The sequence below is a fragment of the Conger conger genome, chromosome 2 (assembly GCF_963514075.1).
Source record: "Conger conger chromosome 2, fConCon1.1, whole genome shotgun sequence".
Lineage (NCBI taxonomy): Eukaryota > Metazoa > Chordata > Actinopteri > Anguilliformes > Congridae > Conger > Conger conger.
In genome coordinates, this window is record NC_083761.1 from 89,113,031 (window position 1) to 89,136,965 (window position 23,935).

At 51.3% G+C, this 23,935-nt stretch overlaps 2 protein-coding genes across 3 annotated transcripts in view; one reads left to right on the forward strand and one right to left on the reverse strand.

The window, feature by feature from the left end:
• The first annotated feature begins 5,997 nt into the window (after window positions 1–5,997).
• Window positions 5,998–14,873, forward strand: LOC133122699 (fascin-2-like). 2 transcript variants are annotated; one of them, XM_061232805.1, is made up of 5 exons: window positions 5,998–6,820; window positions 12,436–12,592; window positions 13,027–13,148; window positions 13,244–13,411; window positions 14,668–14,873. In XM_061232805.1, exons 1-5 carry the CDS (start codon window positions 5,998–6,000, stop codon window positions 14,871–14,873), a joined length of 1,476 nt encoding a protein of 491 aa, XP_061088789.1. The 2 variants fall into 2 exon arrangements, with proteins under 2 accessions (XP_061088789.1, XP_061088788.1); XM_061232804.1 differs by having other exon boundaries at window positions 13,027–13,144; window positions 13,219–13,411.
• A 2,009-nt stretch (window positions 14,874–16,882) lies between these two features.
• faap100 (FA core complex associated protein 100) overlaps window positions 16,883–23,935 on the reverse strand; it is an 11,335-nt gene continuing 4,282 nt past the window's right edge. The window contains exons 6-10 of the mRNA XM_061230620.1: window positions 22,366–22,522; window positions 21,406–22,279; window positions 18,412–18,528; window positions 18,128–18,214; window positions 16,883–17,732 (exon numbers count right to left, since the gene is read on the reverse strand). Of these exons, the coding sequence (XP_061086604.1) occupies window positions 17,604–17,732; window positions 18,128–18,214; window positions 18,412–18,528; window positions 21,406–22,279; window positions 22,366–22,522 (1,364 nt within the window). The 3' untranslated portion in view covers window positions 16,883–17,603. The remainder of the gene's footprint in view (window positions 17,733–18,127; window positions 18,215–18,411; window positions 18,529–21,405; window positions 22,280–22,365; window positions 22,523–23,935) is intronic.

Consider the following 23,935-nt stretch of genomic DNA (forward strand, 5'->3'; position numbering starts at 1 on the left):
TTACACACTGCAGGGAGATTACACACTGCAGGGAGATTACACCCTACAGGGAGATTACACCCTACAGGGAGATTACACACTACAGGGAGATTACACAGTACAGGGAGATTACACACTGCAGTGAGATTACACACTGCAGGGAGATTACACACTGCAGGGAGATTACACCCTACAGGGAGATTACACACTACAGGGAGATTACACACTACAGGGAGATTACACACTGCAGTGAGATTACACACTGCAGGGAGATTACACACTGCAGTGAGATTACACCCTACAGTGAGATTACACACTACAGGGAGATTACACACTACAGGGAGATTACACACTACAGGGAGATTACACACTGCAGTGAGATTACACACTGCAGGGAGATTACACACTGCAGGGAGATTACACACTAGAATGATGTGCAGACCATATCTCACAGGTGTCAGGTGGTCAGCCGGGCGGAATATGAGCATTGCCATAAAGTTGGTTTTATATTCGGAGACCACCAGAAATCCATTTTACTATGATATTAAATCAATGTAATATCAACATTGAACAAATATGAAATAGTATCCCTGTTCCATATGAAAAGTGATCAGTTTGAGATCCCTGTTCCATATAGTCATGATGGGGGGGGAACAGAGGAACCAGAAGCAGACACTGGGGCGTGGAGAAAACGGCAGGTTTTAATAACGGCAGGTTTTAATAATGGTTTTAATGAGGGTCAGACAGAACGTAATCCAAACAGGCGATGGTTCAAAACCGGGAAGGCAATCCAAAAACGGCAGAGGTACAGAATCCACAAAAACAAGCGAAGAGTCCAGGGAAGCAGGCAGGGGTCACACACAGGTCTCTGGATCACTGTCAGGAGTACTTGGCTTCTTTGACCATTCTGAATGTATCAGCCAACACAGCAGTATCAGACTCAAGACAGCAAGCGAGCCCAAGGCAGCCATCTGAAAAGACAATATTAGGCTGTTAGAGATAAACACTGACACATATTAATAAGAATGTTCAGCTGTAAATCTGGCAGAGCTGCTTTTCTGACATAATGGCCCCGTGTTGCAGGCTGGTGTACCAGCCATTTTGTATTTTCGTCTTTGATTCAGACAGTCCAGGTATGGCAGGTATAATGGCAGGTGAAGGGGCAGACAGAGCATACTCAAAAACGAGCAAAGTTCAAAAACCAGGAGGTCAGTCCAGGGGAATGAGACAAACTAGGTGGGGCATGGGAGTGAGGGCGGTCTAACAAATAAACATCAGGTGAGACACATGAATGGGTAATAGGACAGTAACGAGGGGGAAACGAAAACGCAGACTGGATTCACAAAGACACACATGTAATACAAACGGCTCCGGACTAGGGAGTAGACAATTGCACAGAATAAGTTATGTTTGTTTTTTAGTTTGACAAACATATTAGTGTGTTAGTATAATTAGTACTGTACAACTTCTATGTTAGTTGGGATTAGTATATCAGTGCTATCTACAAACATGAAATGGAGAGAAAGCAGGAAGTAAGAAATGCAAGATTGGAAGGAAGGTCGAACCCTGGAACTACCGTAAACACCCAAATAGTGGGGCACGCAGACAAGGGAGTGACCTAAACATAAACATTCAGACTCAGACATCACAGGGGAAGATGAGTGCAAAGACTAATGAATATAAACAGAACATCAGAGATGAATATGAAAAAATACAAGAATAACGATAATAAACAATGATAAACTAACAGACAGAAAGATAAAATATAAAAATGCACATTTAAGAAGATTACAAAGTCTTTGCAAGATATATAGTTTCTTACCCTTGATTCAAAAAGGAAATCCTTGGATTGATCCATCTTATCTTCCCTCTCTCTCTCTGTGTGGTTCGTCAGCATGCACCAGGTTTGGGAGGATTGTGAACCTTTGATCACAAATGTGCCATTCCAGGTTGTTCTCGCACAGACCACGTAACGACCATCAATGAGATAAATGAGAAGCCAAATGTATGCGGCTGTGAATGCAGTCATTAAGACCTCTGGCAGCGCACTTTTACTCGACCGTATGGATATGGCCATCAGTAGGAAAGCCAGCACAGCAGGTATGAGCAGGTAACACACACTGAAAGCCAGCACAGCAGGTATGAGCAGGTAACACACACTGAAAGCCAGCACAGCAGGTATGAGCAGGTAGCACACACTGAAAGCCATATTTCTGCTCGCTTTACAAGGGCAGTCAAAGCTTGTGTCCACATACTTCTCCAGTCCTAACATAATAAAAGTAATGGCGATACGCTTTCAAAAGTGTAATCCATTTTTTTTTTTCTGCCATATCAAACTTATTCCCGAAGATGTAATCTTGCACAGTGTTAACTTGGCAATCTTAGATATCATACCAAATGTATGACGTTGGAATCATGTTTTATCATGTTCACACCGAGATTGTGCTTAGTTTCATATTCCTATAAGCCTCATTGAAGAAAGTGAAGTTTACACCTTGAGGTCCCAGTGGTTCATTCTCTTGATGTAGGGTCCCTGTTTCCAACATAAATAAAGAACCGCAATCTTCAGTGGGGGGTAGGCTGTGAGCTCAGAAATATGAACATTTTATTCAGCAGACTTTTATCCAAAGCAGCTTACAAAAAAGTGCATATCAAGGCCATAGAACAAACAACGGAACAGGTCCGATAAAGTACAATTCATATACGATCAGTTGTAAGGCCATAAACATGAGTCCAGTACACAAGGTAGATAGGCCAAGTGTCTAATTATCATATCAAGACAACTACAACTTGAGGAACTACAGTAAAAAATGCTAATTCAATGCTGAGTCCTAGATTAATTTACAAACACACACAGGATTTTCCTTTTGGGTTCCAAAACCCAAAACCCCTGAAACAAACAGGACAGACCTGGACCTGCATATGAGCAAGTAATGTGGGCATAACCAGGAGTCACTCTCACAGGATTAGAAAAACCACCTCTGTTAAAACCTGTAACATCTGGAGGCGAGAGAACGTGCCAGTGGGGCAGGGAACTGGATCCAAGGCCTCTGTGGCATGAATTAGAGATGATTCACCCCCCTGCGGCCTTCTGGAGGAGGCCTGTGCTCCAATCACTCATCACCCACAGATACATAACCCCGCCTCTAATCCAGCTCTGGCCAATCAGCCGGGTCCACCATCCATTTTTACTTTATTACCCCTACTTATTCATGCCATTATCTAATCAGCCAATTGTGTGGCAGCAGTGCAATGCATACAATCGTGTAGATACGGGTCAGGAGCTTCAGTTAATGTTCCCATCAACCATCAGAATGTGGAAAAAATCTGATCTAAGTGACTTTGACCGTGGAATGATTGTTGGTGGCCGACAGGGTGGTTTGAGTATCTCAGAAACTGCTGATGTCCTGGGATTTTAACTCACGAGATTACAAAGAATGGTGCAAAAAACTAAACAAAAAAATCCAGTGAGCAGCAGTTCTGCAGACAGAAACGTCTTGAGTCGTCAACAGAGGACAACAGTGGTATACAAGATAGCATCTCTGAACACAAGACACATGGTCACTTCTACAGCAGTAGAAGTCTAAAAAATAAGAGAAATGAATACCTAATAAAGTGCTCAGTAAGTGTATAACCCCACCCCTAGCCTGGCTCCTAAATATTTAGCCGAATTGAAACATTCAAAACCAAATTTTTAAGGCTTTCAGATTTCACTGAAAAAGAATATTGCTGAATATGGCCTGTCATTGTCGATTCAAGGCAGTCCTGTTCCAGTGTTGGGTGGATCTTGAAATAATTGTTACAAAGTAAATAACTTCTGTCAAGACTTTTGAATTGGTTCACATTATATTCTCACACGTTCATTCATTCATCTATCATCTTAACCCGCTTATCCTGAACAGGGTCGCAGGGGGGCTAGAGCCTATCCCAGCATACATTGGGCAAAAGGCAGGAATACACCCTGGACAGGTCGCCAGTCCATCGCAGGGCACACACACCATTCACTCACACACTCATACCTACGGGCAATTTAGACTCTCCAATCAGCCTAACCTGCATGTCTTTGGACTGTGGGAGGAAACCGGAGTACCCGGAGGAAACCCACGGGGAAAACTCCACACAGAGAGGCCCCAGCCGACCGGGATTCGAACCCAGGACCTCCTTTCTGTGGGGTGGCAGTGCTACCCACTGCACCATCCGTGCCCCCCCCCCCACTGCACCATCCGAAATCCAGGAACCTGTTCATGAAGGAGAAATCCACTACAGACAGGAACCTGTTCATGAAGGAGAAATCCACTACAGACAGGAACCTGTTCATGAAGGAGAAATCCACTACAGACAGAAACCTGTTCATGAAGGAGAAATCAACTACAGACAAGAACCTGTTTCACAGAGTTGTGTCTTGACAACCTGTCAGATCCTCCTTATTTAAAAGTCAAGAAGACAAGAAAGTGATCAATCATTTAGCATCAACCGGACACTGCTGGTGATGCCACTGCTGATCAAAAGAAGTCTCGGTTACGTGTGTGTAGCAGTGTGTGTGTGTGTACCAGTGTGTGTTTGTTTTCCCGTGTGTGTATGCACATGCACGTATAACTCCGTCTCCCTCCCTCTCTCTCTAATAAGCCTGACCCTCAGAGGCTGGAATCAGAGATGCTGTGTAACTCTATACCGCTGTGTGGGAGAAAGCGGACACCGGCCGGACCAGTCCCACTGTGAGAGCGCGTGAGCTCCAGTGTCTCACCGTTCAGAGGGAGCAGAGCACAGGAGCACAGGACCGAGAGAGAGAGGAGAACTGACCACAGCGTATAGAAGACCACGGCGAGAGAGAAAGAGATAGAGACAGTGTGTGGATCACAGGCACTGCAGAAAGAGATACATATACAGATATAGATAGATAGAATTTGGCCACTGCCGGAAGAGAGAGAGCAAGGACAACTAGTCCACTGCAGAGAAAGAGAGAGAGAGAAAAAAAGAAAGGATAACTAGGCCACTGCAGATAAAGAGAGAAAAGAAGACAGGACAAGTAGGCCACTGTGGAGAGAAAGAGAGAAAAGTGGATAACTGGGCCACTGCAGAGAGAGTGAGAGATAGCACTGGGCCACCGGCGATAGGAGAGAGGCAGAGGAGGCCCAGGCCACTGGACTGCAGTCTCTCCTGAGCCATGTGCTGAGAGGCGCCAGGCAACCTGCCCCCCGTCCCGCCCCACGGCTTACCCAAATCTGGGGGAAATCTGGTAATCTAAGATGCGCTTAATTAAGCGCTGCTCACAGCCCAGAGAATGAGACGAGGATAGACAGCCAGCAGCGGAGAGAGGGAGAGAAGAGAGGAGAGGAAAACAAAGAGAGGGAGGGAGAGGAAGAGGGGAGAGAGGTGGTGGGATCAGGTGACGTCAGCCTCTCTGAGGTGTTGAGAGCTGCTGATTACGAGCAGAGAGAGAGAATCAGCGAGAGAGAGAGGGAGAGAGAAGGGGAAAGAACAAGCAGGTGAAAAGGAGGACAGAGCCAGGAGCGAGAGGAGAAACAGCAACAGCAGCAGCGTCCAGGAGAGAGACGGAGAACACTGTGAGTCCAGCACCTTCTAGCACTTTCCCTCTGGGGGGTGGGGGCTGAGGGCAGGGGGTGGGGGCAGGGTGTAGAGGGCAGGGGGTGGGGGCAGGGGTAGGGCAAGAGGGGCAGGTCAACTGGACCACAGCAGAGAGCAGAGAGAGATTGTGCAGGTGTTGGGGGTCGGGGGTAGGGGCAGGGGGCAGGTGTTGGGGGTCAGGGGTAGGGGCAGGGGCAGGTGTTGGGGGTTGGGGTTGGGGCAGGGGGCAGGTGTTGGGGCAGGGAGCAGGTGTTGGGGGTCAGGTGTTGGGGGTCGGGGGTAGGGGCAGAGGCAGGTGTTGGGGGTTGGGGGTAGGGGCAGGGGGCAGGTGTTGCGGGTCGGGGGTTGGGGCAGGGGGCAGGGGCAGGGGGCAGGTGTTGGGGGGGAAGTGAAGCTATGCTGAGGTCCTGCTCTCCCCCTCTGCAGACCGCCATGCCCACTAACGGGCAGAACAGCGCTCTGAAGCTGCGCTTCGGGCTCATCAACCACGAGAGCCGCTACCTGACGGCCGAGGCCTTCGGCTTCAAGCTCAATGCCTCGGCGCCCAGCCTGAAGCGCAAGCAGGTGTGGACGCTGGAGCAGGACGAGCACGAGGCGCAGGTGGTGTACCTGCGCAGCCACCTGGGCCGCTACCTGTCCTCCGACCAGGACGGGCGGGTGAGCTGCGAGGGGGCGGAGCCGGCCGCGGGCGCGCGCTTCGTGATCGTGCCGCAGTCTGACGGCCGCTGGGCGCTGCAGTCTCAGCCCTACCTGCGCTTCTTCGGCGGCTCCAGGGACCAGCTCAGCTGCTTCGCCCAGGCTATCGGGGAGCCTGAGCTCTGGGCCATGCACCTGGCCCTGCACCCCCAGGCCAACCTGCTGAGCCTCAGCCGCCGCAGGTACGCACACCTGAGCCCGGAGGAGGGCGAGGTGTCTCTGGACGGGAACGTGCCCTGGGGCGTCCGCTCCCTGCTCACCCTGGTGTACCTGGGAGGCCGGTACAGCCTGAAGACCTGCGACAGCCGCTTCCTGAACCACGACGGCCGGCTGCTGCAGGAGCCGGGCCGGGGCACGGGCTTCACTCTGGAGCTGCGCGCCGGCAGGCTGGCCTTTAAGGACTGCGAGGGAAAGTACCTGACCCCCACCGGGCCCTCGGGAACCCTGAGGGCCGGCCGCTGCTCCAAACCCGGCAAGGACGAGCTCTTCGACCTGGAGGAGAGTCACCCGCAGGTGGTGCTCCAAACACCCAACGGGAAATATGTCTCCATCCGCCAAGGTAGGACACCTGTCAATCATCCGTTACGACTGTGTGTGAATATGTGTGAATATACGTATGTGTGTGTGTACCTGTGTGCGCACGTGTGTATGTATGTGTGTGTGTGTATGTGTGTATGTATGTGTGTGTGTACCTGTGTGCGCACGTGTGTATGTATGTGTGTGTGTGTATGTGTGTATGTATGTGTGTGTGTACCTGTGTGCGCACGTGTGTATGTATGTGTGTGTGTGTATGTATGTGTGTGTGTACCTGTGTGCGCACGTGTGTATGTATGTGTGTGTGTGTATGTGTGTGTGCACGTGTGTGTATGTACGTGTGTGCGCACGTGTGTATGTATGTGTGTGTGCATGTGTGTGTGCACATGTGTATGAACGTGTGTATGTACATGTGTGTGTACGTGTGTGTATGTGTGTGTGTATGTACGTGTGTGTACATGTGTATGTACGTGTGTGTGCATGTGTATGTATGTGTGTGTATGTACGTGTGTGCACACGTGTGTATGTATGTGTGTGTATGTGTGTGTATGTACGTGCGTGTGCATGTGTGTGTGTGTGTGTACGTGTGTGTGCACATGTGTATGAACGTGTGTGTGTACATGTGTGTGTACGTGTGTGTGCACATGTGTATGTATGTGTGTGTGTAAGTGTGTGTGTATGTACGTGTGTGCCCATGTGTATGAACGTGTGCGTGTACGTGTGTATGTGTGTGTGTGTGCATGTGTGCCTATTTGCTTGTTACTGCTGGGTCTGCTGCTTTGCGAGTTGTTGTGACTAAAGAAAAGCATCTGTGGTGATGTAATGCGTTCTGTCATGTGACTACATTGCTAGAGAGAGGAGACCTGGAAAGAGGCTGTCAGTGTCCTGCTGGGTTCGGCTGAACACAAGAAGCACACAGTAACCAGAGTGCGGATATTATCCTGCAGCTCATTTTGTGTTTTTAACGTTTGTCCTGCTTCTGTTCTCCATGTACGTCTCTAAAACCCTGCTCCACAGAATCTTCTTACTTTGTAAATGGTAAATGATTGGCATTTATATAGCGCCTTTATCCAAAGCGCTGTACAATTGATGCTTCTCATTCACCCATTCATACACACACTCACACACTCACACACTCACACACCAACGGCAATTGGCTGCCATGCACCAGGCACCAACCAGCTCGTCAGGAGCATTTTAGGGGTTAGGTGTCTTGCTCAGGCACACTTTGACACAGCCCGGGCGGGGGATCGAACCGGCAACCCTCCGATTGCCAGACGACTGCTCTTACTGCCTGAGCCATGTCGCCCGCACTACTTTGTAGTTGCCAGAGCAAAGGTGTCCTAAGGGTGCAGTGAGCAGGCCAATCCAACAGTTAATAAACAGGAGCATTGATGATGGAGCAGGTTTGTGGAGTTGTGCTGATGGGAAATGTAGTCCTTTTTTAAAGCTGACCCAGCTGAAGAGTATCGCCTCCCCACCATTGGCATCCCATCATTTCTGATCCAATCTTCAGTTTCTCCTTTAGCAGTGTGTGGGACACTATCTTCACTGTGCCCACACACCATACACACAAGGGCACCAAACTTACCCTCAGCTAAAACTATCACCAATTACCTTGAAACACCCGTTAGCATGGACGGCTGTAACACAATGCTATACTTCCTGTTAGCACGTTAGCATGGACGGCTGTAACACAATGCTATACTTCCTGTTAGCACGTTAGCATGGATGGCTGTAACACAATGCTATACTTCCTGTTAGCATGTTAGCATGGACGGCTGTAACACAATGCTATACTTCCTGTTAGCACGTTAGCATGGATGGCTGTAGCACAATGCTATACTTCCTGTTAGCACATTAGCATGGATGGCTGTAACACAATGCTTCACTTTCTGTTAGCACATTAGCATGGATGGCTGTAACACAATTCTACACTTCCTATTAGCACGTTAGTATGGATGGCTGTAACACAATGCCACATTTCCTGTTAGCACGTTAGCATGGATGGCTGTAAAACAATGCTACACTTCCTGTTAGCATGTTAGCATGGATGGCTGTAACACAATGCTACACTTCCTGTTAGCACATTAGCATGGATGGCTGTAAAACAATGCTACACTTCCTGTTAGCACATTAGCATGGATTGATGTAGCTTCGTGTTTATGTACTTTCAAGTCACTTTGGGTTCTGCAGTGACCTTGTGTGAGAAATGGACAGATTAATCCTAGAATAAATTACATTTTGAATGGAGATTCACCACACAGAAAAGATCTCAGTTTAGCCCAGGCCTACGCTCCGTCTGTGTCTGGTGATTTAATGTTCAGTCTGTGTGTGGGCCAGAGAGGGCCCCAGAGAAGACCCCAGAGAGGGGCCCAGAGAGGGGCCCAGAGAAGACCCCAGAGAGGGGCCCAGAGAGGGGCCCAGAGAAGACCCCAGAGAGGGGCCCAGAGAGGGGCCCAGAGAGGGGCCCAGAGAGGACCCCAGAGAGGGGCCCAGAGAGGGGCCCAGAGAGGACCCCAGAGAGGGGCCCAGAGAGGGGCCCAGAGAGGACCCCAGAGAGGGGCCCAGAGAGGGGCCCAGAGAGGGGCCCAGAGAGGGGCCCAGAGAGGACCCCAGAGAGGGGCCCAGAGAAGACCCCAGAGAGGGGCCCAGAGAGGGGCCCAGAGAGGACCCCAGAGAGGGCCCCAGAGAGGACCCCAGAGAGGCGGGGGCCACAGCCTCAGGGCTGAATTATTGATGTGAAAAGGGCCTTTCATTGATGGGGGTTCGGGTTTCTGTAACACAAGCTCCCAGGCCAGTGTGTGTGTGTGTGTGTGTGTGTGCGCATATGAGTGTGTGTGTGTGTGAGTGAGTGTGTGACTGTGTGTGTGTGTGTGTGTGAGTGTGTGTGTGACTGTGTGTGTGCATATGAGTGTGTGTGTGTGTGTGTGACTGTGTGTGTGCATATGAGTGTGTGTGACGGTGTGTGTGTGTGTGTGTGTGAGTGTGTGTGAGCAGGGTGGCCTGGAGGTGGGGGTGGGGGGATTGGGTGTGAAAGTTGGGGGGGGGGAGGTGGGACACAGGTGGGACACCTGCACACTGACACCTTTCTACCATACCCCGGGGGGGGGGGGGTCTGTAGCAGAGTTACCCCCCCACCACTGCCTTCACAGCTGCTCTTCTCCACATGTCCATTCATGATCCATTCATGTCATGTTATGATCGCACTTGCATTTCATTATTTTACTGTTCTTAGTGTTCAGTGGCATTACTACTTTGTCATTTTACTGGATTATTCTACCGGCTCAAGTTGTTCCTCCCGCTCGGGTTTTCAGTGCACTTGTCCCTGGTTCTGATTTGCACGTTATTGTAAGTCGCTCTGGATAAGAGCGTCTGCCAAATGACTGAAATGTAATGTAAAGCTGGATCTGTACAGACGTTATTCAGCTTGCGATAGGGGAGAGAGAGAGAGAGCGAGAGAGCGAGTGAGAGAGAAAGAGAGGGAATGAGATAGAAAGAGAGAGTGAGAGAAAGAAAGCAAGTGAGATAGAAAGAGAGAGAGCGAGAGAGCGAGTGAGAGAGAAAGGGAGCGAGAGAGAAAGAGAGCGAGAGCATGGAATTGGTTTACCATTCATAATGAATAGCGTGTAGCTGAATAGCGTGTAGCTGCTCCAGGGGGCAGGTGGGCTGTGAAAATCACCCACCAGTGACTCTCAGACAGAAGGACATCAGAGAGAGACTCTGCAGACACTGCTGTGTCCACTGTGTGAGAGAGGGACAGAGCAGTCAGAGCAGCCGCTGTGTGCAGCCAGAGCAGACAGAGCAGACGCTGTGTGCAGCCAGAGCAGACAGAGCAGACGCTGTGTGCAGCCAGAGCAGACAGAGCAGACGCTGTGTGCAGCCAGAGCAGACGCTGTGTGCAGCCAGAGCAGACAGAGCAGACAGAGCAGACTCTGTGCCAGCCATACCCATTTTTGAGGCAGAGATAAATTGTCTTTCAAATGTAGTACTCTGGGGCTGCACGGAACATCTCTGTTAACAATATTGGAGAAAGTTACGGCCACTTGTCTCCACACCTGTGCAGTGGGGCATTCCCAAAACATCCCAAAACATCCCAAAGCATATGCATGACGCACCCCTGAGGGCATGACTCAGGGACGGGAGATGTGCCGTTCTCTCGGCGTGATGTGTGTTCTGTGTGTGAGCAGAGGGAGGCTCTGTGTGTGTTCTGTGTGTGAGCAGAGGGTGGCTCTGTGTGTGTTCTGTGTGTGCGCAGAGGGAGGCTCTGTGTGTGTTCTGTGTGTGAGCAGAGGGTGGCTCTGTGTGTGTTCTGTGTGTGAGCAGAGGGTGGCTCTGTGTGTGTTCTGTGTGTGAGCAGAGGGAGGCTCTGTGTGTGTTCTGTGTGTGAGCAGAGGGTGGCTCTGTGTGTGTTCTGTGTGTGCGCAGAGGGTGGCTCTGTGTGTGTTCTGTGTGTGCGCAGAGGGTGGCTCTGTGTGTGTTCTGTGTGTGAGCAGAGGGTGGCTCTGTGTGTGTTCTGTGTGTGCGCAGAGGGTGGCTCTGTGTGTGTTCTGTGTGTGAGCAGAGGGAGGCTCTGTGTGTGTTCTGTGTGTGAGCAGAGGGTGGCTCTGTGTGTGTTCTGTGTGTGCGCAGAGGGTGGCTCTGTGTGTGTTCTGTGTGTGAGCAGAGGGAGGCTCTGTGTGTGTTCTGTGTGTGCGCAGAGGGTGGCTCTGTGTGTGTTCTGTGTGTGAGCAGAGGGTGGCTCTGTGTGTGTTCTGTGTGTGCGCAGAGGGAGGCTCTGTGTGTGTTCTGTGTGTGCGCAGAGGGTGGCTCTGTCTGTGTTCTGTGTGTGAGCAGAGGGTGGCTCTGTGTGTGTTCTGTGTGTGAGCAGAGGGAGGCTCTGTGTGTGTTCTGTGTGTGCGCAGAGGGTGGCTCTGTGTGTGTTCTGTGTGTGCGCAGAGGGTGGCTCTGTGTGTGTTCTGTGTGTGAGCAGAGGGAGGCTCTGTGTGTGTTCTGTGTGTGAGCAGAGGGTGGCTCTGTGTGTGTTCTGTGTGTGAGCAGAGGGAGGCTCTGTGTGTGTTCTGTGTGTGCGCAGAGGGTGGCTCTGTGTGTGTTCTGTGTGTGCGCAGAGGGTGGCTCTGTGTGTGTTCTGTGTGTGCGCAGAGGGTGGCTCTGTGTGTGTTCTGTGTGTGCGCAGAGGGTGGCTCTGTGTGTGTTCTGTGTGTGAGCAGAGGGAGGCTCTGTGTGTGTTCTGTGTGTGAGCAGAGGGTGGCTCTGTGTGTGTTCTGTGTGTGAGCAGAGGGTGGCTCTGTGTGTGTTCTGTGTGTGCGCAGAGGGTGGCTCTGTGTGTGTTCTGTGTGTGAGCAGAGGGTGGCTCTGTGTGTGTTCTGTGTGTGAGCAGAGGGTGGCTCTGTGTGTGTTCTGTGTGTGAGCAGAGGGTGGGTCTGTGTGTGTTCTGTGTGTGCGCAGAGGGTGGCTCTGTGTGTGTTCTGTGTGTGCGCAGAGGGTGGCTCTGTGTGTGTTCTGTGTGTGAGCAGAGGGAGGCTCTGTGTGTGTTCTGTGTGTGAGCAGAGGGTGGCTCTGGAGCATTCAGTTCAGTTCACAAGACAGAGCAGCAGTGTGACTACCATCCTCTGACTGTGATGTCACATCCTCCCACAGGGGTGAACATCTCAGCCAATCAGGATGATGAGACGGACATGGAGACCTTCCAGATGGAGATTGACAGGCAGAGCAGGAAATGCACCTTCAGGTCCAAAGAGGGACAGTACTGGACCCTGGTCTCCCACGGAGGCATCCAGTCCACAGCAACAGAAGTGTGAGAAACCAACCCAAAACTTCCCTATACCACCAAACTGCCGTCTAATACCCCAAACTGCTCTATATCACCAAAGTACACCCTAATACCCCAAACTGCCCTATACCACCAAACTGCCCGCTAATACCCCAAACTTCCCTATACCACCAAACTGCCCTCTAATACCCCAAACTGCCCTATACCATCAAACTGCTCTCTAACACCCCAAACTGCCCTATACCACCAAACTGCCCTCTAATATACTAATGTGTGTTTGAGATCTTTGTCTCTTGATGCTTTTTTCTGCATGTTTTGTTTGAACAGGTATATTGACCTCAATGAGATCTGTTGAAATAAAGGAGTAACATTGAGCTTGTGCTACGCCAGTATTCTCACTGTGTCCCCTGCCCCCCAGGGTGGAGAACATAACATTGAGCTTGTGCTACGCCCCCCAGGGTGGAGAACACCATGTTTGAGCTCCAGTGGCTTGGCCGGAGGGTGGCTATGAAGGCCAGTAACGGGAAATACGTCTGCACCAAGAAGAATGGCCAGCTCGCCGCCGTCAGCGACTCTGTGGGTAAGTGTGCGATTCGGCGATTGTGGGGGTTTGACTGAACAATCTTTAATTTCCAGAAATGTAATCTTAGACCCCCTCTCCCCCTCTCTCCCCAGGGGAGGATGAGCAGCTGATGTTGAAGCTGATCAATCGGCCGATGTTGATCCTGCGGGGGGAGAACGGCTTCGTGTGTCACCACCGGGGCTCCAACACGCTGGACGCCAGCCGCTCCGTCTACGACATCTTCTCCCTGCACTTCAGCGACGGGGCGTACCACATCAAAGGTTCCCACAATCCCACTCTGCTCCTGTGTCCATCAAACATTCTCACAATCCCTCTCTGCTCTCTGTGTCCATCAAACATTCCCACAATCCCTCTCTGCACCCGTGTGTCCATCAAACATTCTCACAATCCCTCTCCTCCTGTGTGTCCATCAAACATTCCCACAATCCCACTCTGCACCCGTGTGTCCATCAAACATTCCCACAATCCCTCTCTTCTCCTGTGTGTCCATCAAACATTCCCACAATCCCTCTCTGCACCCATGTGAGCATCAAACATTCCCACAATCCCACTGCACCTATGTGTCCATCAAACATTCCCACAATCCCTCTCTGCACCCGTGTGTTCTTTCTGCTTATTAGAACACACCTCCTGAACCTCCTTACCTCCTGAGCTAATTGGGCTTCAACAAGAGCTTAAGAGCAGTCTTCTGGCAATCGGAGGGTTGCCGGTTCCATCCCCCACAGCGACTGGCTGCCATGCAAGGTACGAATCAGCTCATCAGGAGCATTTTGGGGTTAGGTGTCTCGCCCAGGGACACTTCGACACACCCAGGGCAGGATGGAACTGATAACTCTGTGACTCCTAGACGACTGCTCTTACCGCCTGAGCCAATGAGACGACTGCTCTTACCCCCTGAGCCAATGAGACGACTGCTCTTACCCCCTGAGCCAATGAGACGACTGATCTTACCGCCTGAGCCAATGAGACGAATGCTCTTACCGCCTGAGCCAATGAGACGACTGCTCTTACCGCCTGAGCCAATGAGACGACTGCTCTTACCGCCTAAGCCAATGAGACGACTGCTCTTACTGCCTGAGCTAATGAGACGACTGCTCTTACCCCCTGAGCTAATGAGACGACTGCTCTTACCGCCTGAGCCAATGAGACGACTGCTCTTACTGCCTGAGCTAATGAGACGACTGCTCTTACCCCCTGAGCTAATGAGACGACTGCTCTTACCGCCTGAGCCAATGAGACGACTGCTCTTACCGCCTGAGCCAATGAGACGACTGCTCTTACCCCCTGAGCCAATGAGACGACTGCTCTTACCGCCTGAGCCAATGAGACGACTGCTCTTACTGCCTGAGCTAATGTCGGCCCCAGGGTGTCCTCACTTACCAGCCAGTGACCGCCCCCCCTTCTCTCCCCATCCCTTTTGCCCGTTCCCTTCCCTCTCTCTCTCTCTCCCTCTCTCTCTCTCTCCCCCTCTCTCTCTCTCTCTCCCTCTCTCTCCCTCCTCTCCCCGCGGGCCCAGGTGTGGATGGAAAGTTCTGGTACGTGGCGGGCAGTGGGCTGGTGTGCTCTGATGGTGAGGTGCCGGAGGACTTCTTCCTGGAGCTGCGGGACCGCGGCCGCATGGGCATCCGCACCCAGAGCGGCCAGTACCTGCGCGGAGACCAGGGCGGCACGCTGAAGGCCGACGGGCAGGCCGCCAGGGCCTCCGCCCTGTGGGAGTACTGACCCCTGGAGGCCCCCCGCGGAACTGCGCCTGGCACAGGCAGGGCTGCCCAGGATGACCGCTGCTGTGGAACGGACGGAAGAGTATACTCTCTGCCTGTGCGCTTTGAAAGAGAGAGAGATAGGGAGAGAGAGAGAGAGAGAGAGAGAGAGAGAGAGGGAGATAGAGAGAGAGAGACAGAGAGGGAGAGAGAGAGAGAGAGAGAGAGAAGAGTAGACTCTCTGCTTGTGCACTTTTATACATTTACACTCGCTTTAGTCTCCGTGCGGTCAGGTCAGATATAGGAGTGGTCCTGGATCAAATTTGTCATTCAATTGAAATACTTTTCTGTGCTCGGTTGAGCTTGCCTGGTGCAAATGAGCCAACCGAGAGGACCAGAAGGGTTTGCAGTATGTGAGAGTGCTTCATAGGTTCCAGTACACCAGATAAGCTCAGTGAAGCCCAGAAAAGTATTGGACTTCAAAACAAGGACGCATCTGACCTAGTAGAGCAGTGGCCCCTAACCCTGTTTCCACGGTTACTGACTTTTCGAGCATAGGGGATCCAACCTGCCCTAGAACTCTGTGCAGTTGTTTTGAATCATCTCTGTCCAATGCACCATAAGATGGCTGCCCTTCACACTGATAATAATGCCCTTTCATTGCTGCCTCATGCTTGAAATAAAAATGTACTTTGTGAAGATAGTAAAACCTTTTTTGTTTGTTTTTCTTCCACAGTGGAAAGTTGGCTAAATGAACAATGATAAAAACGAAATCTGAAGCCACAGGCTATCTATGTATGATACTAAGATGCACGACACAATGGGGTGAGTTAGCGAGTAAGAGAACGCTCCAAAACACTTCAGATTCTCTCTGAGAAGGTGGTACAGGTATGAACTTTGTAGCACAATATCTGACACCTCCAACCAGAAACACTCCAGCATAAAAATCATTATAGTGGTTAAAATGTGTAGGCCCGTGGTCTGTGGTCTGTGTACAGTATGAAGTGGCCCCCAGCAGCTTTCAATGGACCTGGCTGTAGCAGGTGTGGGTTCTGACTGGTCCATCAAAAGCTAATCTCTCTCCTGTGTGGGTTCTGACCGGTCTATCAAAAGCCAATCTCTCTCCTGTGTGGGTTCTGACTGGTCCATCAAAAGCCAATCTCTCTCCTGTGTGGGTTCTGACCGGTCCATCAAAAGCCAATCTCTCTCCTGTGTGGGTTCTGACCGGTCCATCAAAAGCCAATCTCTCTCCTGTGTGGGTTCTGACCGGTCCATCAAAAGCCAATCTCTCTCCTGTGTGGGTTCTGACTGGTCCATCAAAAGCTAATCTCTCTCCTGTGTGGGTTCTGACTGGTCCATCAAAAGCCAATCTCTCTCCTGTGTGGGTTCTGACTGGTCCATCAAAAGCCAATCTCTCTCCTGTGTGGGTTCTGACTGGTCCATCAAAAGCCAATCTCTCTCCTGTGTGGGTTCTGACTGGTCCATCAAAAGCCAATCTCTCTCCTGTGTGGGTTCTGACTGGTCCATCAAAAGCCAATCTCTCTCCTGTGTGGGTTCTGACTGGTCCATCAAAAGCCAATCTCTCTCCTGTGTGGGTTCTGACTGGTCCATCAAAAGCCAATCTGGCTATTGGTCATAGGAAATCAGTATTTACATTGAACTAACAGGTGGGGTGTGTGTACTTGAATTACAAAAGTCCAGCAAGTCATCCTAAACTCTTTACTGCACAAAATAACTGTCAAAAATGTACAATAAAACTGAAAATGAAGATTTAGAAAAAACTCTATGAACTACTCATTTAAAATATTTCAAACAGTCCTGCAGTCCACTTGCTCTACATATTTCCAACTGATAGAGGGCAGTCTTGAAGAGCCAATTCTGAAATTCTGAATATACAGAACTCCACAAGATACAAACCAGAAATACATTCCCTCTACTACTTATTACTTTAAAAAATCCTTGAAATTTGGACTCTTTTGGACTTTTATAAGAATATAATCACCATTTATTTTTCACAATTTGAAATATGAAATCAGGGAAATTCCACAATCTGTACAAAGCTGGCAGGTAAGCAGTTACTCAGGGTTATGGTTATACTCCAAGAGCATTTTACAAAATAGATTTAACTCCAGTCCTGGAGGGCCGCAGTGTCTGCGGGTTTAACTCCAGTCCTGGAGGGGGCGCTGTGTCTGCAGGTTTAACTCCAGTCCTGGAGGGGGCGCTGTGTCTGCAGGTTTAACTCCAGTCCTGGAGGGTCTCAGTGTCTGCAGGTTTAACTCCAGTCCTGGAGGGCCGCAGTGTCTGCAGGTTTAACTCCAGTCCTGGAGGGTCTCAGTGTCTGCAGGTTTAACTCCAGTCCTGGAGGGCCGCAGTGTCTGCAGGTTTAACTCCAGTCCTGGAGGGGGCGCTGTGTCTGCAGGTTTAACTCCAGTCCTGGAGGGGGCGCTGTGTCTGCAGGTTTAACTCCAGTCCTGGAGGGGGCGCTGTGTCTGCAGGTTTAACTCCAGTCCTGGAGGGTCTCAGTGTCTGCAGGTTTAACTCCAGTCCTGGAGGGCCGCAGTGTCTGCAGGTTTAACTCCAGTCCTGGAGGGTCTCAGTGTCTGCAGGTTTAACTCCAGTCCTGGAGGGCCGCAGTGTCTGCAGGTTTAACTCCAGTCCTGGAGGGGGCGCTGTGTCTGCAGGTTTAACTCCAGTCCTGGAGGGGGCGCTGTGTCTGCAGGTTTAACTCCAGTCCTGGAGGGGGCGCTGTGTCTCACAGGGCCAGCAGCAGGCCCTCTCGCAGACGCTGATAGGTCTTGATCAGTTTGTGGGTGGAGCTCTCAGACTGGGCCACGCCCAGGGCTGCAGGTGCGAGGGCCCCCCGCACCTCCTCACACAGAGCCTGGGGGGAGGGAGGGGGGATTAGCGCTAGGCAACCACAGAACCATTCCCTGCCATGGCAACAACAGAACCTTTTCTCTTTCTGAACAACAGATGAACAGTCTTGGTAATAAAGAAGGACTTATGTAAGAATAATGTAATGCATAAGTATAAGTCCATTTCAAAATCTTTCAAACACACTTAAATTAAAGCTCTAGTACCTCTGACCTCAGCCTCCAGTAAAACCCCACCCCCTGATCTCAGCTACCAGTAAGACCACACCCCTGGCCTCTGACCTCAGCCTGCAGTAAGACCACGCCCCCTGACCTCTGACCTCTGACCTCAGCCTCCAGTAAGAGTACACCCCCTGACCTCTGACCTCAGCCTGCAGTAAGAGTACACCCCCTGACCTCTGACCTCAGCCTGCAGTAAGACTTGTTGGAGCTGTTGTCCATGCAGTTGCAGGGTGGGCTCCGTTGTCATGGCAACCTCCTTAAACAGAACCTGAAACCAGAACCAGATAAAGACCAGCTTAGACCAGGTTTCAAAAACGCACACCCTGGACCCCCCGCCCCCCGCCCCCCGCCCCCCGCGATGCCCCCCCCTACACAGCAGCCCAGAGAGTCCCGGCGTCCGGTCACCCGCACACTGAGGAACGCAGCATAAACACCACAGGGTGAAAACACAGGCTTTCACAGTACCTGGAGTCTGTGAAGTAGGGCGTGGTGCAGTCCACAGAGCAGCCTGAGGGAGGCGCTGTCCACCCTCAGCTCCACAGCGCAGACCGGCCCTCCTGCACACACCTGGCCCACACTCACCTGCAGCAGCAGCAGAGCGTTAGAGTCAGTGTGTTACACAGCAGAGTGTGTTACACAGCCAGAGTGTGTTACACAGCAGAGTGTGTTACACAGCCAGAGTGTGTTAGACAGCAGAGTGTGTTACACAGCCAGAGTGTGTTACACAGCAGAGTGTGTTACACAGCCAGAGTGTGTTACACAGCGACAGTGTGTTACACAGCAGAGTGTGTTACACAGCCAGAGTGTGTTACACAGCGACAGTGTGTTACACAGCAGAGTGTGTTACACAGCGACAGTGTGTTAGACAGCAGAGTGTGTTACACAGCAGAGTGTGTTACACAGCAGAGTGTGTTACACAGCGACAGTGTGTTACACAGCAGAGTGTGTTACACAGCGACAGTGTGTTACACAGCAGAGTGTGTTACACAGCAGAGTGTGTTACACAGCCAGAGTGTGTTACACAGCGACAGTGTGTTACACAGCAGTGTGTTACACAGCCAGAGTGTGTTACACAGCCAGAGTGTGTTAGACAGCAGAGTGTGTTACACAGCAGAGTGTGTTACACAGCAGAGTGTGTTAGACAGCAGAGTGTGTTACACAGCGACAGTGTGTTACACAGCAGAGTGTGTTACACAGCAGAGTGTGTTACACAGCCAGAGTGTGTTACACAGCAGAGTGTGTTACACAGCCAGAGTGTGTTAGACAGTGAGAGTGTGTTACACAGCGAGAGTGTGTTAGACACAGCCAGAGTGTGTTACACAGCAGAGTGTGTTACACAGCGACAGTGTGTTACACAGCAGAGTGTGTTACACAGCCAGAGTGTGTTAGACAGCAGAGTGTGTTACACAGCAGAGTGTGTTAGACAGTGAGAGTGTGTTTCACAGCAGAGTGTTACACAGCGACAGTGTGTTACACAGCAGAGTGTGTTAGACAGTGAGAGTGTGTTACACAGCAGAGTGTGTTACACAGCGACAGTGTGTTTCACAGCAGAGTGTTACACAGCAGAGTGTGTTACACAGCAGAGTGTGTTACACAGCAGAGTGTGTTACACAGCGACAGTGTGTTACACAGCAGAGTGTGTTACACAGCGACAGTGTGTAAGACAGCAGAGTGTGTTACACAGCCAGAGTGTGTTACACAGCCAGAGTGTGTTAGACAGCAGAGTGTGTTACACAGCGAGAGTGTGTTAGACAGCAGAGTGTGTTACACAGCGACAGTGTGTTACACAGCAGAGTGTGTTACACAACGACAGTGTGTTACACAGCAGAGTGTGTTACACAGCGACAGTGTGTTAGACAGCAGAGTGTGTTACACAGCGACAGTGTGTTACACAGCAGAGTGTGTTACACAGCAGAGTGTGTTACACAGCAGAGTGTGTTACACAGCGACAGTGTGTTACACAGCAGAGTGTGTTACACAGCAGAGTGTGTTAGACAGCAGAGTGTGTTACACAGCAGAGTGTGTTACACAGCGACAGTGTGTTACACAGCAGAGTGTGTTACACAGCCAGAGTGTGTTAGACAGCGAGAGTGTGTTACACAGCGAGAGTGTGTTAGACAGCAGAGTGTGTTACACAGCCAGAGTGTGTTAGACAGCGACAGTGTGTTACACAGCAGAGTGTGTTACACAGCGACAGTGTGTTACACAGCAGAGTGTGTTACACAGCGACAGTGTGTTACACAGCAGAGTGTGTTACACAGCGACAGTGTGTAAGACAGCAGAGTGTGTTACACAGCGACAGTGTGTTAGACAGCAGAGTGTGTTACACAGCAGAGTGTGTTACACAGCGACAGTGTGTTAGACAGCAGAGTGTGTTACACAGCAGAGTGTGTTACACAGCGACAGTGTGTTAGACAGCAGAGTGTGTTACACAGCAGAGTGTGTTAGACAGCAGAGTGTGTTACACAGCAGAGTGTGTTACACAGCGACAGTGTGTTACACAGCAGAGTGTGTTACACAGCCAGAGTGTGTTAGACAGTGAGAGTGTGTTACACAGCGAGAGTGTGTTAGACAGCAGAGTGTGTTACACAGCCAGAGTGTGTTAGACAGCAGAGTGTGTTACACAGCAGAGTGTGTTACACAGCCAGAGTGTGTTAGACAGTGAGAGTGTGTTACACAGCGAGAGTGTGTTACACAGCAGAGTGTTACACAGCGAGAGTGTGTTACACAGCAGTGTGTTACACAGCGAGAGTGTTACACAGCAGAGTGTGTTAGACAGCGAGAGTGTGTTACACAGCCAGAGTGTGTTACACAGCAGAGTGTGTTACACAGCCAGAGTGTGTTAGACAGTGAGAGTGTGTTACACAGCGAGAGTGTGTTACACAGCAGAGTGTTACACAGCGAGAGTGTGTTACACAGCAGTGTGTTACACAGCGAGAGTGTGTTACACAGCAGAGTGTGTTAGACAGCGAGAGTGTGTTACACAGCCAGAGTGTGTTACACAGCCAGAGTGTGTTAGACAGCAGAGTGTGTTACACAGCAGTGTGTTACACAGCCAGAGTGTGTTAGACAGCAGAGTGTGTTACACAGCAGAGTGTGTTAGACAGCAGAGTGTGTTACACAGTGAGAGTGTTACACAGCAGAGTGTGTTACACAGTGAGTGTGTTACACAGCAGAGTGTGTTACACAGCGACAGTGTGTTACACAGCAGAGTGTGTTACACAGCCAGAGTATGTTAGACAGTGAGTGTGTTAAACAGAGAGTGTGTGTTTTGAGAGTGTGTTACACAGCAGAGTGTGTTACACAGCGACAGTGTGTTACACAGCAGAGTGTGTTACACAGCGACAGTGTGTTACACAGCAGAGTGTGTTACACAGCCAGAGTGTGTTAGACAGTGAGTGTGTTAAACAGAGAGTGTGTGTTTTGAGAGTGTGTTACACAGTGTGTGTGTCGTTTCACCTCTCTGGCGGTCAGCCTCAGACCACGGGCGCACACTGTGGCACACCCCTGACCTCCTCCTGACCCCTGACCCCGTCTTGACCTCTCGATCCCAGGCCCAGAGAGCAGCCAGGCCAGCAGGGAGCTGGGGGCCGGGTCCATTCCCAGAATCCCCTTCAGCATCGCGGAGGAAACCCTGACCGACACCGCAAATGGGCCGCCCGCAGCCACGCCCCCAGCCTGCCGACGCCCCGCCCTCCGAGAGCTCAGGAAGGTCCTGACCAGATCCGACCCGGAACCCGACCCAGAACCAGCACTGGGAGCAGCACTGGGAGCAGCACTGGGACCTGCACTGGGACCTGTTGGGCCATGCAGGGGCAGACAGTCCAGCCAGTCGAGGGTCAGAGAGTCGAGCTCCAGGCTTAGACAGTCACCCCCAGCCGCCTCGGCACCTCGCAATCCCAGCATGCCTTGCAGAGAGTACACCAGCCAGCTCCGGACGGTCAGGGGCAGGCCCAGCCCGCCCTCGCCCTCCAGGGCCACAGGCACCTCCACGCGGCCCTGAGAGAGGGCCTTCAGAGGGAACGTGTAGGTCTGGGCAGGGGGTCCCGCTGTGTGTGGGGCGTGAGGCAGAGCTGCCAGCTGCAGACAGAGAGCCCAGCCCGACTCCAGAAGGAAGGTGCTGGAGTTCTCCAGAACACAGCTCAACAGCACCGTGTCCCGGAGCAGGCTGACCCAGCTGGCCGCTACGCGGCACCTGATTGGCTGCTGCCGGGTGGTGCCTTCGTCTCCAGAGTGCTGATTGGGCCGGAGCAGGCTGCAAATGTTGAGCACGTGGTTCAGGCTGCGAAGCGCTGTCCTCTTAGTCTGGATACTGCTCTCCAGAGACGACCCTCTGCAAAACACACAAAGAAGCAGTATAAGTCTCTAGAGAGCAGTAGTATGAGTCATACAGAACAGGACACAGCTCTGCTCACTCACCTGTCTGCCACACTGCTGATGCTGCTGAGCAGGTCTCTGATTCTCTGGCCCACCTGAGCTGCAGACACCTGGGGCACACTACACCTGTCTGTCTGCTGAGGTAACATCACCTGGAGGAGTCTCCCCTTATGGGACACACACAGCAGCTGCACCGCACCTGTACACACACGCACACACACACACACACACACACACACACGCACACACGTACACACACACACACGCACATGCACACACACACACACGTACACACACACACACGCACACGCATGTACACACACACACACGCACGCACACACACACGTACACACACACGCACACGCATGTACACACACACACACACACGCACACACACGCACGCACACACACACACACGTACACACACACGCACACGCATGTACACGCACACACGTACACACACGCACGCACACGTACACACACACACACGCATGTACACACACACACGCACGCACGCACACACGTACACACACACACGCATGTACACACACACACACACGCACGCACACACGTACACACACACGCATGTACACACACACACACACACACGCACACGCATGTACACGCACACGCACACACATGCACGCACACACGTACACACACACACACTCACGCACACACGTACACACACACACACGCACACGCATGGACACACACACACGCACGCACACACGTACACACACACATGCACACACACACACGCACACACATGCACATGCATGTATACACGCACACGTACACACACACACACGCACATGCACACACACACGTACACACACACACACGCACATGCATGTATACACGCACACGCACACACACGCACACACATGTACACACACACACACACATTTAAAAAATGTATTTAGGTCCACATTTATAAAATACATTATCCATCCATCCATTCATCCGTTATCTGAACCCGCTTAACCTGATCAGGGTCGCAGGGGGGCTGGAGCCTATCCCAGCATACATTGGGCGAAAGGCAGGAATACACCCTGGACAGGTCGCCAGTCCATCGCAGGGCACACACACCATTCACTCACACACTCATACCTATGGGCAATTTAGACTCTCCAATCAGCCTAACCTGCATGTCTTTGGACTGTGGGAGGAAACCGGAGTACCTGCAGGAAACCCACGCAGACACGGGGAGAACATGCAAACTCTGCACAGAGAGGCCCCGGCCGACAAGGATTCAAACACAGGACCTCCTTGCTGTGAGGCGGCAGTGCTACCCACTGCACCATCCGTGCTGCCTAAAATACATTATGAGGCAACAAATATATTTCAGTTGCATATATTTCAGTTGCGGGCGGCACTGCAGTCCAAAGACATGCAGGTTAGGCTGATTGGAGAGTCTAAATTGCCCATTGGTATGAGTGTGTGAATGCCCTGCTATGGACTGGTGACCTGTCCAGGGTGTATTCCTGCCTTTCGCCCAATGTACGCTGGGATAGGCTCCAGCCCCCCTGCGACCCTGTTCAGGATAAGTTGGTTAAGACAATGGATGGATGGATGGATATTTCAGTTGCAGAAAGTATATCAGTAGGAT

Bases quoted from the DNA above. Each gene is read 5' to 3' on its own strand.
- LOC133122699 (XM_061232804.1), top strand. From the start codon at position 5,998: ATGCCCACTAACGGGCAGAACAGCGCTCTGAAGCTGCGCTTCGGGCTC. The intron at 6,821-12,435 runs GTAGGACACCTG...ATCCTCCCACAG, and splicing joins ATATGTCTCCATCCGCCAAG to GGGTGAACATCTCAGCCAAT. The intron at 12,593-13,026 runs GTGAGAAACCAA...TACGCCCCCCAG, and splicing joins CAGTCCACAGCAACAGAAGT to GGTGGAGAACACCATGTTTG.